This window comes from Hemitrygon akajei, chromosome 4 (genome assembly GCF_048418815.1).
Source record: "Hemitrygon akajei chromosome 4, sHemAka1.3, whole genome shotgun sequence".
Taxonomy (NCBI): Eukaryota; Metazoa; Chordata; class Chondrichthyes; order Myliobatiformes; family Dasyatidae; genus Hemitrygon; species Hemitrygon akajei.
The window spans coordinates 1547917-1563321 of NC_133127.1; the positions used below are offsets into that span (position 1 = coordinate 1547917).

The following is a 15405-nucleotide window of genomic DNA, read 5'->3' on the forward strand; positions in this document are numbered from 1 at the left end:
CCTTCAACGTCGCACCCCAACACGCCGCTCCCCTTCAACGTCGCACCCCAACACGCCGCTCCCCTTCAACGTCACACCCCAACACGCCGCTCCCCTTCTACGTCGCACCCCAACACGCCGGTCCCCTTCAACGTCGCACCCCACACGCCGCTTCCCTTCAACGTCGACACCCCAACACGCCGCTCCCCTTCAATGTCGCACCCCAACACGCCGCTCCCCTTCAACGTCGCACCCCAACACGCCATTCCCCATCAATATCGCACCCCAACACGCCGGTCCCCTTCAACGTCGCACCCCACACGCCGCTTCCCTTCAACGTCGACACCCCAACACGCCGCTCCCCTTCAACGTCACACCCCAACACGCCGCTCCCCTTCAACGTCGCACCCCACACGCCGCTTCCCTTCAACGTCGACACCCCAACACGCCGCTCCCCTTCAATGTCGCACCCCAACACGCCGCTCCCCTTCAACGTCGCACCCCAACACGCCGCTCCCCTTCAACGTCGCACCCAACACGCCGCTCCCCTTCAACGTCACACCCCAACACGCCGCTCCCCTTCAATGTCGCACCCCAACACGCCGCTCCCCTTCAACGTCGCACCCAACACGCCGCTCCCCTTCAACGTCACACCCCAACACGCCGCTCCCCTTCAACGTCGACACCCCAACACGCCGCTCCCCTTCAATGTCGCACCCCAACACGCCGCTCCCCTTCAACGTCGCACCCCAACACGCCGCTCCCCTTCAACGTCGCACCCAACACGCCGCTCCCCTTCAACGTCACACCCCAACACGCCGCTCCCCTTCAATGTCGCACCCCAACACGCCGCTCCCCTTCTACGTCGCACCCCAACACGCCGCTCCCCTTCAACGTCGCACCCAACACGCCGCTCCCCTTCAACGTCACACCCCAACACGCTACTCCCCATCAACGTCACACCCCAACACGCTACTCCCCATCAACGTCACACCCCAACACGCTACTCCCCATCAACGTCACACCCCAACACACTACTCCCCATCAACGTCACACTCCAATGTGCCTCTCCTCATCAACTTCTCACCCTAACACACTACTGGTCAATAGTGTGCTTTATTAATATCGCTCCGCCACTCAACGCACCGTGCTCTCTCTGCTCGAAAACCCAGCCAAAGCCTGCCCACTTCAAAGGTGCTATTCTCTTTCCGTCCCTCCCCAACTGACACCGCTTTACTCCCTCCCTTTTCACGCCTCCTCACATGCTCCCACCTTGATCTTCAGGGATTTCTTCAGCTCTTTGATGACTGTCTCTCGATCCTCCAGCTTCAGGCCCAGTCCCTCTGCATCTGTCATCTCAGCTCGCAGTGCTGCTGCACGTAGTTCCACCGGGGGAGATGGCTGTCAGGTCAGGGGAAGAAGTCACATATATTTCACTTCAGGGTCAGGGGTGTAACCACCCCTCAACTACCCTCAAACCCCTCCCCAACCTCCCTCCTCCCCCACAGTCACATGATGAATTTGAGGTCAGTGTAAAACAAGCTGATGTGCTGGAACATGTCGACATTAAGAAAGAGGTTGTGCTGGAACACTTGAAAAACATTAGGATAGTTAGATCCACAGGACCAGATGGGATATACCCTGGTTACTACGGGAAGCAAAGCTAGAGATTGCTGTGCCTTTGGTGATGATCTTTACATCCTCTGGCGACACAAGTAGTACCAAATGATTGGGTGGCAAATGTTATTCCTTTCTTGAAGAAAGAGAGTAAGGATAACCCTGTTAATTATAGACCAGAGAGTCTTACTTCAGTGTGGGACAACTATTGGAGAAGATCCTTAGAGACAGAATTTACGAGTATTTGGACAAGCATAGTCTGATTTGGGACAGTCAACATGGCTACATAACCATATAACAATTACAGCACGGAAACAGGCCATCTCGGCCCTTCTAGTCCGTGCTGAACGCTTACTCTCACCTAATCCCACCTACCTGCACTCAGCCCATAGCCCTCCATTCCTTTCCTGTCCATATACATATCCAATTTTACTTTAAATGACAATATCTAACCTGCCTCTACCATTTCTACTGGAAGCTTGTTCCACACAGCTACCACTCTCTGAGTAAAGAAATTCCCCCACATGTTACCCCTAAACTTTTGCCCCCTTAACTCTCAACTCATGTCCTCTTGTTTGAATCTCCCCTACTCTTAACGGAAAAAGCCTATCCACTTCAACTCGATCTATCCCCCTCATAATTTTAAATACCTCTATCAAGTCCCCCTCAACCTTCTACGCTCCAAAGCAAAAAGACTTAACTTGTTCAACCTTTCTCTGTAACTTAGGTACTGAAACCCAGATAATATTCTAGTAAATCTTCTCTGTACTCTCTCTATTTTGTTGACATCTTTCCTATAATTTGGTGACCAGAACTGTACACAATACTCCAAATTTGGCCTTACCAATGCATGGTACAATTTTAACATTACATCCTAACTCCTATACTCAGTGCTCTGATTTATAAAGGCCAGCATACCAAAAGCTTTCTTCACCACCCTATCCACATGAGATTCCACCTTCAGGGAACTATGCTCCATTATTCCTAGATCACTCCGTTCTACTGCATTCTTCAATGCCCTACCATTTACCATGTATGTCCTATTTTCATTAGTCCTACCAAAATGTAGCAACTCACAATTATCAGCATTAAACTCCATTTGCCATCTTTCAGCCCACTTTTCTAACTGGCCTAAATCTCTCTGCAAGCTTTGAAAACCTACTTCATTATCCAAGTATCATCTGCATACGTACTAATCCAATTTACCGCCCCATCATCCAGATCATTAATGTATATGACAAACAACATTGGACCCAGTACAGATCCCTGAGGCACACCAGTCACCGGCCTCCAACCTGATAAACAGTTATCCACCACTACTCTCTGGCATTTCCCATCCAGCCACTGTTGAATCCATTTTACTACTTCAATATTTATACCTAACGACTGAACTTTCCTAACTAACCTTCCGTGTGGAACCTTGTCAAAGGCCTTACTGAAGTCCATATAACTTTCCTAGTAACCTCTTCAAAAAATTCAATAAGATTTGTCAAACATGACCTTCAACGCACAAATCCACGTTGACTGTTCCTAATCAGACCCTGTTATCCAGATAATTATATATACCATCTCTAAGAATACTTTCGATTAATTTACCAACCACTGACATCAAACTTACAGGCCGATGATTGCTAGGTTTACTCTTAGAAACCCTTTTAAACAATGGAACAACATGAGCAATACACCAATCCTCCGGCACCATCCCCGTTTCTAATGACATTTGAAATATTTCTGTCAGAGCCCCTGCTATTTCTACACTAACCTCCCTCAAGGTCCTAGGGAATATCCTGTCAGGACCCGGAGATTTATCCACTTTTATATTCCTTAAAAGTGCCAGTACTTCCTCCTCTTTAATTGTCATAGTTTCCACAACTTCCCTACTTGTTTCCCTTACTTTACACAATTCAATATCCTTCTCCTTCGTGAATACCGAAGAAAAGAAATTGTTCAAAATCTCCCCCATCTCTTTTGGTTCCACACATAGCTGTCCATTCTGATTCTCTAAGAAACCAATTTTGGCCCTCAATATCCTTTTGCTATTAATATAACTGTAGAAACCCTTTGGATTTATTTTCACCTTTACTTGCCAAAGCAACCTCATATCTTCTTTTAGTTTTTCTAATTTCTTTCTTAAGATTCTTTTTACATTCTTTATATTCCTCAAGCACCTCATTTACTCTATGCTGCCTATATTTATTGTAGATCTCCCTCTTTTTCCAAACCAAGTTTCCAATATCCCTTGAAAACCATGGCTCTCTCAAACTTTTAACTTTTCCTTTCAACCTAACAGGAACATAAAGATTCTGTACCCTCAAAATTTCGCCTTTAAATGACCTCCATTTTTCTATTACATCCTTCCCATAAAACAAATTGTCCCAATCCACTCCTTCTAAATCCTTTCACATCTCCTCAAAGTTAGCCTTTCTCCAATCAAAAATCTCAACCCTGGGTCCAGTCCTATCCTTCTCTATAATTACATTGAAACTTAAATGAGGCTTTCTGAGGTCACCACTACGTGCTCATGGAGTGAGTTCTGTTTTGGATTCGCTCCATTACCTTTTTTTTTTAACCTATGATCACCCTTATTTAACTATCTTTCCCTACTCTAGAAGATTTTTATTACTTTTTTGGACTTATCTTTGAGTTTATACTGTGAATTTTGAAGAAATGAGTACAGAAATGGCTTTAAGATCTAAAGGGCGAGACGCTGGGAAAGATTCCAATGGCAACGGAAAGAAAAAACTGAACCCAAGCATACTGAATTGACTTACAATAAGTTATTGGAGCTTTTAAAAGAAAAATCTGAAGAACAATGACAAACTTTTAAATAAGATTTAAAGTCCTTCCAGGACTCTCTGGATAAGATTGGTCATGAAGTTAAACAGCATCAAACTTTAATCGCAACTCTGCAAGAGGGCGCTCGGAAGCGAGACTTGAAAATTGAGAATTTGGAACAGAAATTATCTTTGGCGATTAAACAGCTGGAAACACTTAAAGCCAAGAGCATCGATTTTGAAAGTCGATCCAGAAGACAGAACTTATGCATACTTTGTCTCCCTGAAGGCATCGAACAAAGGGACCCCTCAAAGTATTTCACTCAACTTTTAAAGGATGCGTTCCCTTCTGAATTTCCAGAGAACCTTCCATTACTCCATCGTGCCCATAGAGTTATGCGCCGATCACCAACTTCTTCATCTAAACCACCAGCTGTAGTTGTTCGATTTCACTACGTGCATGTTAAAGAGCATCTTATTCGCACAGCTCGTCGCTTAGGTATGATTAAGTTTCAAGATTTTCAATTTCCTTTTGTGGAAGATTTCAGTCCAGAACTGATGAAGGCGCGGCTTGCTTTTAAACCTCTGATGTCCGAACGTTACGAGAAAAATCTTAAACCAGCGCTTTTATACCCTGCGAGACTTAGAATCTCACCTTCCAATGCACCACGGCGTATTTTTCTCTCTACATCTGAAGCTCGAAGTTTCCTGGATGAGCACTATCCTACTGCTTCGGACTCTCGCCTCTAATAAATGTATGGTTTTCGCAGTACTGGCTATGCCCATTTCTATTCTTTCAAAGTTGATAATCATTTTATGAACTTTTATCTTTATAAGTTTAAGATTTTTGTTTCTGGTCACTCGTCTAGGTTTATTTTACATCTAATATTTCAATTAAAGTTTTTCTTTGCCGATGTATTAATCTTCATTGTATTTTATTTTCTGGACATTATTATTAGTCCTTTGACGGTGAATTTTTTTTAACGTTTTAGATATTTATCTTGTTTTTTTTCATTTTTTGTTTAACTAAGATGGTGGTTTTCCTTTTTCCAAAATACTCTTTTTTTTATTTCACCATCTTTTTTTTTGTCTTCTCCTTCCCATAATGCCTTTTTTACTACAACCTTATTTTTATTTGTGCGGGTTTTTACACAATTTATAATAGTTACCGGTGCTTATATTCTTTATGTTTTTTTTTAATTAGCAGCTATATTAAGAAGTCTGTTTTAGTATAGTATTTAATTATTTTTTCGGATTTTGGGTGGATTTTTTTTCCCTTTTTTATATATTTGGAGTTGCCTTCTGGAGACACGGGGGTAGATTTAGTGTTATTCTTTTTTCTGGCCTCCTTTAGGCTCAGGTGGAGCTTTTCGTGGGTGGGGGGGGGGGGTCTTTATCAGTCTTTTTATTAGTTTTTCTAGTTTTTCCATTTGGGCTGACTTTAAACTACTAAAATGTCCACTGTGTCGTCATTTCTGGTTCCTCCCTGCATTTTTGTTCCTCTTCCGGGTACATGAGTTCATACCTTGGTTAACTCTTTATATACAAAAGGGTTGATTCTAGAAATATGGCTCAGACTATTAATTTTGTCTCTTGGAATACTAATGGCTTAAACCATCCGATTAAACGGAAAAAGATTTTTAAAGTATTCCAAAGACTGAATGCGCATATTATTTTTGCACAAGAAACTCATGTGAGGAAGAGGACAATCATCATTTGTTTAGGTTTTGGAAGGGTCAACAGTACCATTTGAATTTGAATGCCAAAGTAAAAGGAGTTTCAATTTTTATTGACTCCTCTATTACATTTGTTCAACATGATATTATTTCGGATCTGAATGATAGATTTTTGTTAATTACTGGGTTAGTTTTTAATAATAAGGTTGCTATGGTTAATGTTTATGCTCCAAACATGGATTATCCTGAATTCTTTAAGTCTTTATTTACTTCTCTACCTAATCTAAATTCTCTACCTAATCTAAATGTTAATAATGGGTCGTGACTTTAATTGTTGTTTAAATCCTTTGCCGGATAGATCTATATCCATTCAGACTTTACCAAATAAATCGGCCACTTATATCAATTCTTTTTGACTGACTCCGGTATTTTCAATATTTGGAAATTTCTACACTTTAAGGACAAAGAGTTCTCATTTTGCTCACATGTTTATCATTCTTACTTGAGAATTGACTCCTGTCTTATTCCATCTGTAATTGGTTGTAATTATGACATTATAGCCATCTCTGATCATGCTCCAATGAAACTCTCTAATAAGTTAATGGACACAGCTCCTAGTATTAGGCAATGGCGATTTGATTCTACTTTACTGCAAGATCCGGATTTCATTAAATTTATGAAGGAACAGATTGATTTCTTCTTTTCAACTAATTACACGGATGAAATTTCCTGCGGAACACTTTGGGACACTTTTAAAGCATATATACGTGGACAGATTATCTCCTATTCTGTTGGTTTGAGAAAACGTATTAAGAATGAAACTCTTTTATTGGTTGATAAGATTAAAGAAATTGATAAGAAATATTTGATCGCTCCTAGTAAGGAGCTCTATAAACAAAGAGTTGAGCTTCAAATGGAACACAGTTTATTACTTACACCTTCGATCAAAAATCAATTAATGAAAACCAGAACTGAATTTTATATACACAGTGATAAATCGGGCAAATTGTTAGCTAACCAACTGAAGAATACTTTGGTTAAACGTCAAATTATTAAGATCCGTAAACAGAATGGTGAATTGACAGTCAATTATGATGAGATAAACAAAGCTTTTCAAGGTTTTTATACTTCTCTGTATCACTCTGAATTTCCTCATGATCTTAATACCATGCATGATTTTTTAGGGAAATTGAATTTTCCAAAATTATCATCTGAAGAGCGCTTAATATTAGAAACTCCTATTACAGATGCAGAAATTCAATGAATTCCGGAAAAGCACCAGGTTAAGATGGGTATATAGTGGAATTTTTCAAGTTTTTCTCCACTACTCTTTCTCCTTGGTTATGCAGGGTTTTTGAAGAAGCAATTAGATTAGGTAAACTACCACAATATTTTTATAGAGCTTCTATTTCTTTAATACTAAAAAAAGATAAAGACCCTACTGATTGTGCATCCTATAGACCGATATCCCTGTTGAATGTAGATTCTAAGATCTTTTCCAAGCTACTGGCAACCAGGCTGGAGAAGGAGTTACCTCAAATTATCTCGGAGGATCAAACTGGATTTTTTATTCTTTATTTTTTATTATTTGTCATTATTCTTTTTTTAATATTAGGAGATTAACGAACATTGTTTATACTCCATCATGTAGCACCCCAGAACGTGCCATTTCATTAGATGCTGAGAAAGCATTTGATAAGAGTTGAATGGCCATAGTTATGTACTGTGCTTGAGAAGTTTAACTTTAGTCCGACATTTATATCTTGGATTAAACTGATATATCACACTCCAGCAGCCTCAGTTTTTACTAACAACCAAAGATCTCCCTTTTTTCGCTTATTTTGGGGTACCAGGCAAGGTTGTCCTCTCAGTCCATTACTATTCGATATTGCCCTGGAACCTTTGGCAATTGCTATTAGAGAATCACTTAACATTTTTGGCATTACTCGTGGGATGGATATACATAAGTTATCATTATATGCAGGCGACTTGTTATTATATATTTCTGATCCTGAGAAATTCATTCCTTCAGTTATATCACTGTTGGCTCAGTTTAGTAATTTTTCCAGTTACAAATTGAATCTTAATAAGAGTGAACTGTTCCCCCTAAATAAGCCAGTTCCAATTTACGGAAATTTACCTTTTAGATTAGTTAATGATTATTTTACATACTTAGGGATTAAAATTACAAAAACACGTAAGGATTTAGTTAAGGTTAATTTTTTACCCTTAATTGATCAGATTAAATGTTTGTTTACTAAATGGTCACCACTTTCTTTATCACTGATAGGTCAGATTAATGCTATTAAGATGATTATTTTACCTAAATTCTTATATATATTTCAAGCAGTACCAATTTTTATTCCAAAATCCTTTTTTGACAATGTTGATTCAGAAATTTCTTCATATATATGGCAGAATAAAAATCCTAGGTTAGGTAAAAGGTATTTACAGAAGTCAAAAGAGGAAGGTGGATTGGCATTGCCAAATTTTAGATTTAATTACTCGGCAATTAATATCCGATATTTGAAATGCTGGTTATGGGATTTGGATTTATCTCCTAGCCCTCATTGGGTAAATCTAGAAACTAAATCTGTACAAGGATTTTCATTGGGTTCTAATGTAGGGACTTCTCTTCTTTTTGCTCCTTCTAAATTGCATAAACGAATTAACAATCCAATAGTTAAACACACTCTTTGTATATGGTTTCAATTTCGGAAATTTTTTGGGTTGAATCAATTCGGTTTAGCAATTCCTATTGTATCCAATTTCTTTTTTCGTCCCTCGATTATGGACCAAGCCTATTTAGCTTGGAAGACTAAAGGTATACTACGATTTTCTAATTTATTTTTGGATAATTGTTTCATGTCTTTTGAACAATTATCTAATAAATACAATTTGCCCAGATCTCATTTTTTTTTAGATATTTACAGATTAGGAACTTTTTTAACACTGTACTTCCTACTTTTCCAAATCTAGATTCTATGGGTATTTTGGAGAAAGTGCTAGAACTAAATCCTTTTCAGAAAGGTGTGATATCAAATGTTTACAATATAATTATGAAAATACATTCAGAGGCTTTTTATAAGATTAAGAATGATTGGGAAAGGGAACTTAAGTTTACCATTCCTATTGAGAAATGGGATAAAATTCAACTAGTTAATTCATCCTCTATATGTTCTAAACATTCGTTGATACAGTTAAAGTAGTGCACAGGGCTCATATGTCCAAGGATAAATTAGCTCATTTTTATTCCCACATAAATCCTATATGTGACAGGTGTCATTCTGAGATAGCTTCTCTAACTCATATGCTTTGGTCATGTCCGTCCTTGGGAAAATATTGGAAAGACATTTTTGATATTATTTCCATGGTATTGAATATTGATTTACAACCTCATCCTATTACTGCAATTTTTGGTTTACCAATGATGGAGTCAATTTATTTATCTCTGCTTGTCAGATGATTGCATTTCTTACATTAATGGCTAATCTGGGAGTATCTGGGAGTACAGTTAGACGAGAAGCTAGACTGGACTGCCAACACAGATGCCTTGTGCAGGAAGGCACAGAGTCGACTGTACTTCCTTAGAAGGTTGGCGTCATTCAATGTCTGTAGTGAGATGCTGAAGATGTTCTATAGGTCAGTTGTGGAGAGCGCCCTCTTCTTTGTGGTGGCGTGTTGGGGAGGAAGCATTAAGAAGAGGGACGCCTCACGTCTTAATAAGCTGGTAAGGAAGGCGGGCTCTGTCGTGGGCAAAGTGCTGGAGAGTTTAACATCGGTAGCTGAGCGAAGGGCGCTGAGTAGGCTATGGTCAATTATGGAAAACTCTGAACATCCTCTACATAGCACCATCCAGAGACAGAGAAGCAGTTTCGGCGACAGGTTACTATCGATGCAATGCTCCTCAGACAGGATGAAGAGGTCAATACTCCCCAATGCCATTAGGCTTTACAATTCAACCGCCAGGACTTAAGAACTTTTTAAAAGCTATTATTAATGCTTTTTGAGATAGTGATTTAGATGCATATCATATTTTTTACTGAGTTAAGTATTGTATGTAATTAGTTTTGCTACAACAAGTGTATAGGACATTGGAAAAAAGTTGAATTTCCCCATGGGGATGAATAAAGTATCTATCTATCTATCTATCTAAAAGATCTATTTTGTTGAATGGGAAAGAGATTAATCCCCCTATCACATTTCATTGGTTTTCTCGAACTATATTATGTTTAAATCTGAAAAAAATTAGAAGTGTCATATATGACCGTTCTATTAAATTTGAAAAGACTTGGAGGCTATTTATTCAATATTTTCATATGATATAATTTGACCCTGTTCCAATCCTATTTTTTTCTGTTTCTGATTATATATACGTAGAGAGGATCAGAGTTGATGACACTGATGAGTCTTTGTCTTTTCTTAGATATTATAAACAGCCCATGTTTTTTTTTTCTTTTTCTTTTTTTTAAGTTAGTGGCTAGTTTGTTAGATTAGGTCTTGTTCTCTGAGGTAAATTTGTTTTTCTTCTTTTTCTTTTTTTTTCATTTTGATATACCTAGTTTTTTTTTGTCTTGTTCATATTATATTCATATCATGTATGAATTTGGGAGACTTAACTTTATTGTACTTATTGTTTACGTATCCTTTTAAGTTCATTTTAATTTTGTAATTTTGTAATCCCAATAATTATGTATCAATTTTTGTTATCTCAAGATGTTGATAATAAAAAAAAAATTGAAAAAGAAAAAAAGAAATGAGGCTTTATGAGGAGCAGCTCGTGCCTCACAAGCCTGACCAAACACTTTGAGGATCCGACAAAGCACATTGAAGGCACAGCAGTGGATGTGGTGTCTGTGGATTTTAGTAAGTCATTCGATAAGATTCCCCATGGTAGGCTCATTCAGGAAGTCAAGAGGCATGGAGGCATGGATCCAGGGAAACTTGGTTGTGTGGATACAGACGGCAGAAGGTGTTTGTAAATGGACTGTATTCTGCCTGGAGATCAGTGACCAGCGGTGTTCTGCAAGGATCCGTTGTGGAACCTCTGCACTTTATAGATGACTTAAATGAGGAAGTTGAAGGGTGGGTTAGTATGAAGGTTGGTAGAGTTGTGGGTAGTATAGAAAGCTGTCATAAATTATAATAGATAAGATTCAGACTGGGCCAAGAAAGAGTTCAACCTGAAAAATGTGAAATGATTCACTTTGGAAAGTTGAACTTGAAGGCAAAGGCAAGGTTAATGATAGGATTCTTATCAGTGTGGAGGAACAAAGGGATCAGAGGGTCTACATCTATAGATCCCTCAAAGTTGCAGTGCTAGTCCATAGGGTGAATGAAAAGGCATAAGATGAGTTAGCCTTCAGTAGTTGGAGCACTGACTTCAAAAGCCACAAGGTTATGTTGCAGCTCTATAAATTGCTGGTCAGATCACACTTGGAGTATTGTGTTCAGTTCTGGTTGCCTAATTTTAGGAAGGATGTGGAAGTTTCAGAGGGGATGCAGAAGAGATTTACCAGGAAGCTGCCCGGATTAGAGAGCATGTCTTATGAGGACAGGTAGAGCAATTACAGTTTTTCTCTTTGGAGTGAAGGAAGATGAAAGGCAATCTGACAGAGGCATAGATAGAGTGGACAGCCAGAGACTTTTCAACAGAGCATAAATGGCTAATACGAGAGGTCATACAGTACTGTGCAAAAGTCTCAGGCATGGTGCATAGTACTCTATCTACAAATGTTTACCAGTATTTGTATATTCATTGAGGCACACTTGCGCAAGCACATGGACGTCAGCCAGTTTGAACAGCGAGAAGAGTTTAAAAGGAGACGGTTTTATAGAGCAGGCATGGAAGGAGCGGGCATCAGAGGAGCAGGTGCAGAGTAGAAGGGCTTTGGCTCAACAGGGCTTCGGCGAGAATGCGTCATGGCGAGGTAAGTTACTTGTGAAGAATAGGAATAGGAAGTTTGTCTGAGGCTGGTGTTCTGTACTGGGTGTCAGATGTAGGAAGTCCTGGAGACTCCCAGCCTCCTAGATGGCCACATCTGTGACATGTGCGTCGAGCTGCAGCTCCTTAGGGACCGTGTTAGGCAACTGGAGACACAGCTCGATGACCTTCGTCTGGTCAGGGAAAGTAACGAGGTGATACAGAGGAGTTATAGGCAGGTGGTCACACAGGTGGGAAGGGCAGTAGTCAGATACTAGAGAGTACCCCTGTGACTGTCCCCCTTAACAATAAGTACTCCTGTTGGGGGGACGGCCTACCTGGGGGAAGCAACAGTGGCCGTGCCTCTGGCACAGAGTCTGGCCCTGTGGATCAGAAGGGTAGGGAAAGGAAGAGGATGGCAGCAGTGATAGGGAACTCTATATGTAGGGGGTCAGAAAGGTGATTCTGTGGACGCAGGAAAAAAACACAGATGGTAGTTTGCCCCCCAGGTGCCAGGGTCTGGGATGTTTCTGATCGTGTCCACAATGTCCTGAAGTGGGAAGGAGAACAGCTAGAGGTCATGGTACATATTGGTACCAATGACATAGGTAGGAAAAGGGAAGAGGTTCTGAAAGCTGACTACAGGGAGTTAGGAAGGAAGTTGAGAAGCAGGACCTCAGAGGTAGTTATCTTGGGATTACTGCTTGTGCCTTGTAACAGTGAGTATAGGAATAGAATGAGGTGGAGGATAAATGCGTGGCTGAGGAATTGGAGCAAGGAGCAGGGATTCAGATTTCTGGATCATTGGGATCTCTTTTGGGGCAGGTGTGACCTGTACAAAAAGGACAGGTTGCACTTAAATCCCAGGGGTACCAATATTCTGGTGGGGAGGTTTGTTAAGACTATTGGGGAGAATTTAAACTAGAATTGCTGGGAGGGTGGGAACTGAACTGAAGAAACATAGAAAGGGGCATTAGCTCAAAAATAGAGAAAGCTTGGAGACAATGTGAGAGGGACGATAAGCAGGTGATAAGAGAAGGGACGTGCTCAGACTGATGGTTTGAGATGCGTCCATTTTAATGCAAGGAGTATTGTGAACAAAGCAGATGAGCTTAGAGTGACGATCAGTATTTGGAGTTATGATGCTGTGGCCATTATAGAGAATTGGATGACTCAGGGGCAGGAATAGTTACTTCAAGTGCCAGGCTTTAGATGTTTCAGAAAGGACAGGGAGGGAGGCAAAAGAGGTGGGGACGTGGCACTGTTGATCAGAGGTAGTGTCACGGCTGCAGAAAAGGAGGAAGTCATGGAGGGATTGTCTAGGAAGTCTCTGTGGGTGGAAATCAGCAACAAGAAGATATCAATAACTCTACTAGGTGTTTTTTATAGACCACCCAACAGTAACACAGGGACATCGAGGAGCAGACAGGGAGATAGATTCTGGAAAGGTATAATAGTAACAGGGTTGTTGTGGTGGGAGATTTTAATTTCCCAAATATTGATAGGCATCTCCCTAGAACAAGGGGTTTAGATGGGATTGAGTTTGTTAAGTGTGTTCAGGAAGGTTTCTTGCACAATATATAGATAAGCCTACAAAAGGAGAGGCTGAACTTGATCTGGTATTGGGAAATGAACCCGGTCAGGTGTCAGATCTCTCAGTGGGAGAGCATTTTGGAGATAGTGATCACAATTCTATCTTCTTTACCACAGCATTGGGGAGGGATAGGAATAGACAATTTAGGAAAGTGTTTAATTGGAGCAAGGGGAAATATGAGGCTATCAGGCAGGAATGTGGAAGCATAAATTGGGGACAGATGTTCTCGGGGAAATGTACGGAGGAAATGTGGCAAATATACAGGGGATATTTGTGTGGAGTTCTGCATAGGCACATTCCAAAGAGACAGGAAAAGGATGGTAGGGTACAGGAACCGTGGTGTACAAAAGCTGTTGTAAATCTAGTCAAGAAGAAAAGCTTACCAAAGGTTCAAAAAAACTAAGTAATGATAGAGATCTAGAAGATTATAAGGCAAGCAGGAAAGAGTTTAAGAATGAAATTAGGAGAGTCAGAAGGGGCCATAAGAAAGCCTTGGTGGACAGGATTGAGGAAAACCCCAAGGCATTCTACAAGTATGTGAAGAGCAAGAGGATTAGACATGAGAAAATAGCACCAATCAAGTGTGACAGTGAAAAAGTGTGTATCGAACTAGAGGAGATAGCATAAGTGTTTAATGAATACTTTGCTTCAGTATTCATTATGGAAATTGATCTTGGCGATTGTAGGGATGACTTACAGCAGACTGAAAAGCTTGAGCATGTATATATTAAGAAAGAGGATGTGATAGAGCTATTGGAAAGCATCAAGTTGGTTAAGTCACCAAGACCAGACAGAGACGTACCCCAGGCTACTCTGGGAGGTGAGGGAGGAGATTGCTGAGCCTCTGGTGATGATCTTTGCATCATCAATGGGAATGGGAGAGGTTACAGAGGATTGGAGGGTTGCGGTTGTTGTTCCCTTATTCAAGAAAGGGAGATAGCCCAGGAAATTATAGACCAGTGAGTCTAACTTCAGTGGTTGATAAATTGATGGAGAAGATCCTGAGAGGAAGGATTTATGAACACTTGGAGAGCATAATATGATTAGGAATAGTCATTATGGTTTTGTCAAAAGCAGATTTGGCCTTACGAGCCTGATTAAATTTTTTGAGTATGTGACTAAACACATTGATGAAGAAAGCTACCCCATGCAAGGCTTATTGAGAAAGTAAGGAGGCATGGGATCCAAGGGGACATTGCTTTATGGATCCAGAACTGACTTGCCCACAAAAGGCAAAGAGTGGTTGTAGACGGGTCATATTCTGCATGGAGGCCGGTGACCAGTGGTGTGCCTCAGGGATCTGTTCTGGGATCCCCTGCTCTTGATTTTTATAAATGACCTGGATGAGGAAGTGGAGGGATGGGTTAGTAAATTTGCTGATGACATAAAAGTTGGGGGTGTTGTGGATAGTGTGGAGGGCTGTCAGAGGTTACAACGGGACATTGAAAAAATGCAAAACTGGGCTGAGAAGTCAACCCAGATGGAGTTCAACCCAGATAAGTGTGAAGTGGTTCATTTTGGTAGGTCAAATATGATGGCAGAATATAGTATTAATGGTAAGACTCTTGGCAGTGTGGAGGATCAGAGGGATCCTAGGGTTCCATGTCCATAGGATAATTAAAGCTGCTGCGCAGGTTGACTCTGTGGTTAAGAAGGTAGATGGTGCATTGGCCTTCATCAATCGTGGAATTGAGTTTAGGAGCCGAGAGGTAATGTTGCATCAAGATAGGACCCTGGTCAGATCCCAATTGGAGTACTGTGCTCAGTTCTGGTCGCCTCACTACAGGAAGGATGTGAAACCATAGAGAGGGTGCAGACGAGATTTACAAGGATGTTGCCTGG

General features: G+C 40.7%; 1 protein-coding gene across 12 annotated transcripts in view; it reads right to left on the reverse strand.

Annotated features, from left to right (window-relative positions):
• Positions 1 to 15405, reverse strand: part of LOC140726062 (dynactin subunit 1-like) — a 225943-nt gene that overhangs the window by 23203 nt on the left and 187335 nt on the right. For all 12 annotated transcript variants that reach the window (XM_073041988.1, XM_073041983.1, XM_073041984.1 and 9 more), the window contains one exon: positions 1252 to 1380. In XM_073041988.1, coding sequence (XP_072898089.1) covers positions 1252 to 1380 — 129 coding nt within the window. The remainder of the gene's footprint in view (positions 1 to 1251; positions 1381 to 15405) is intronic.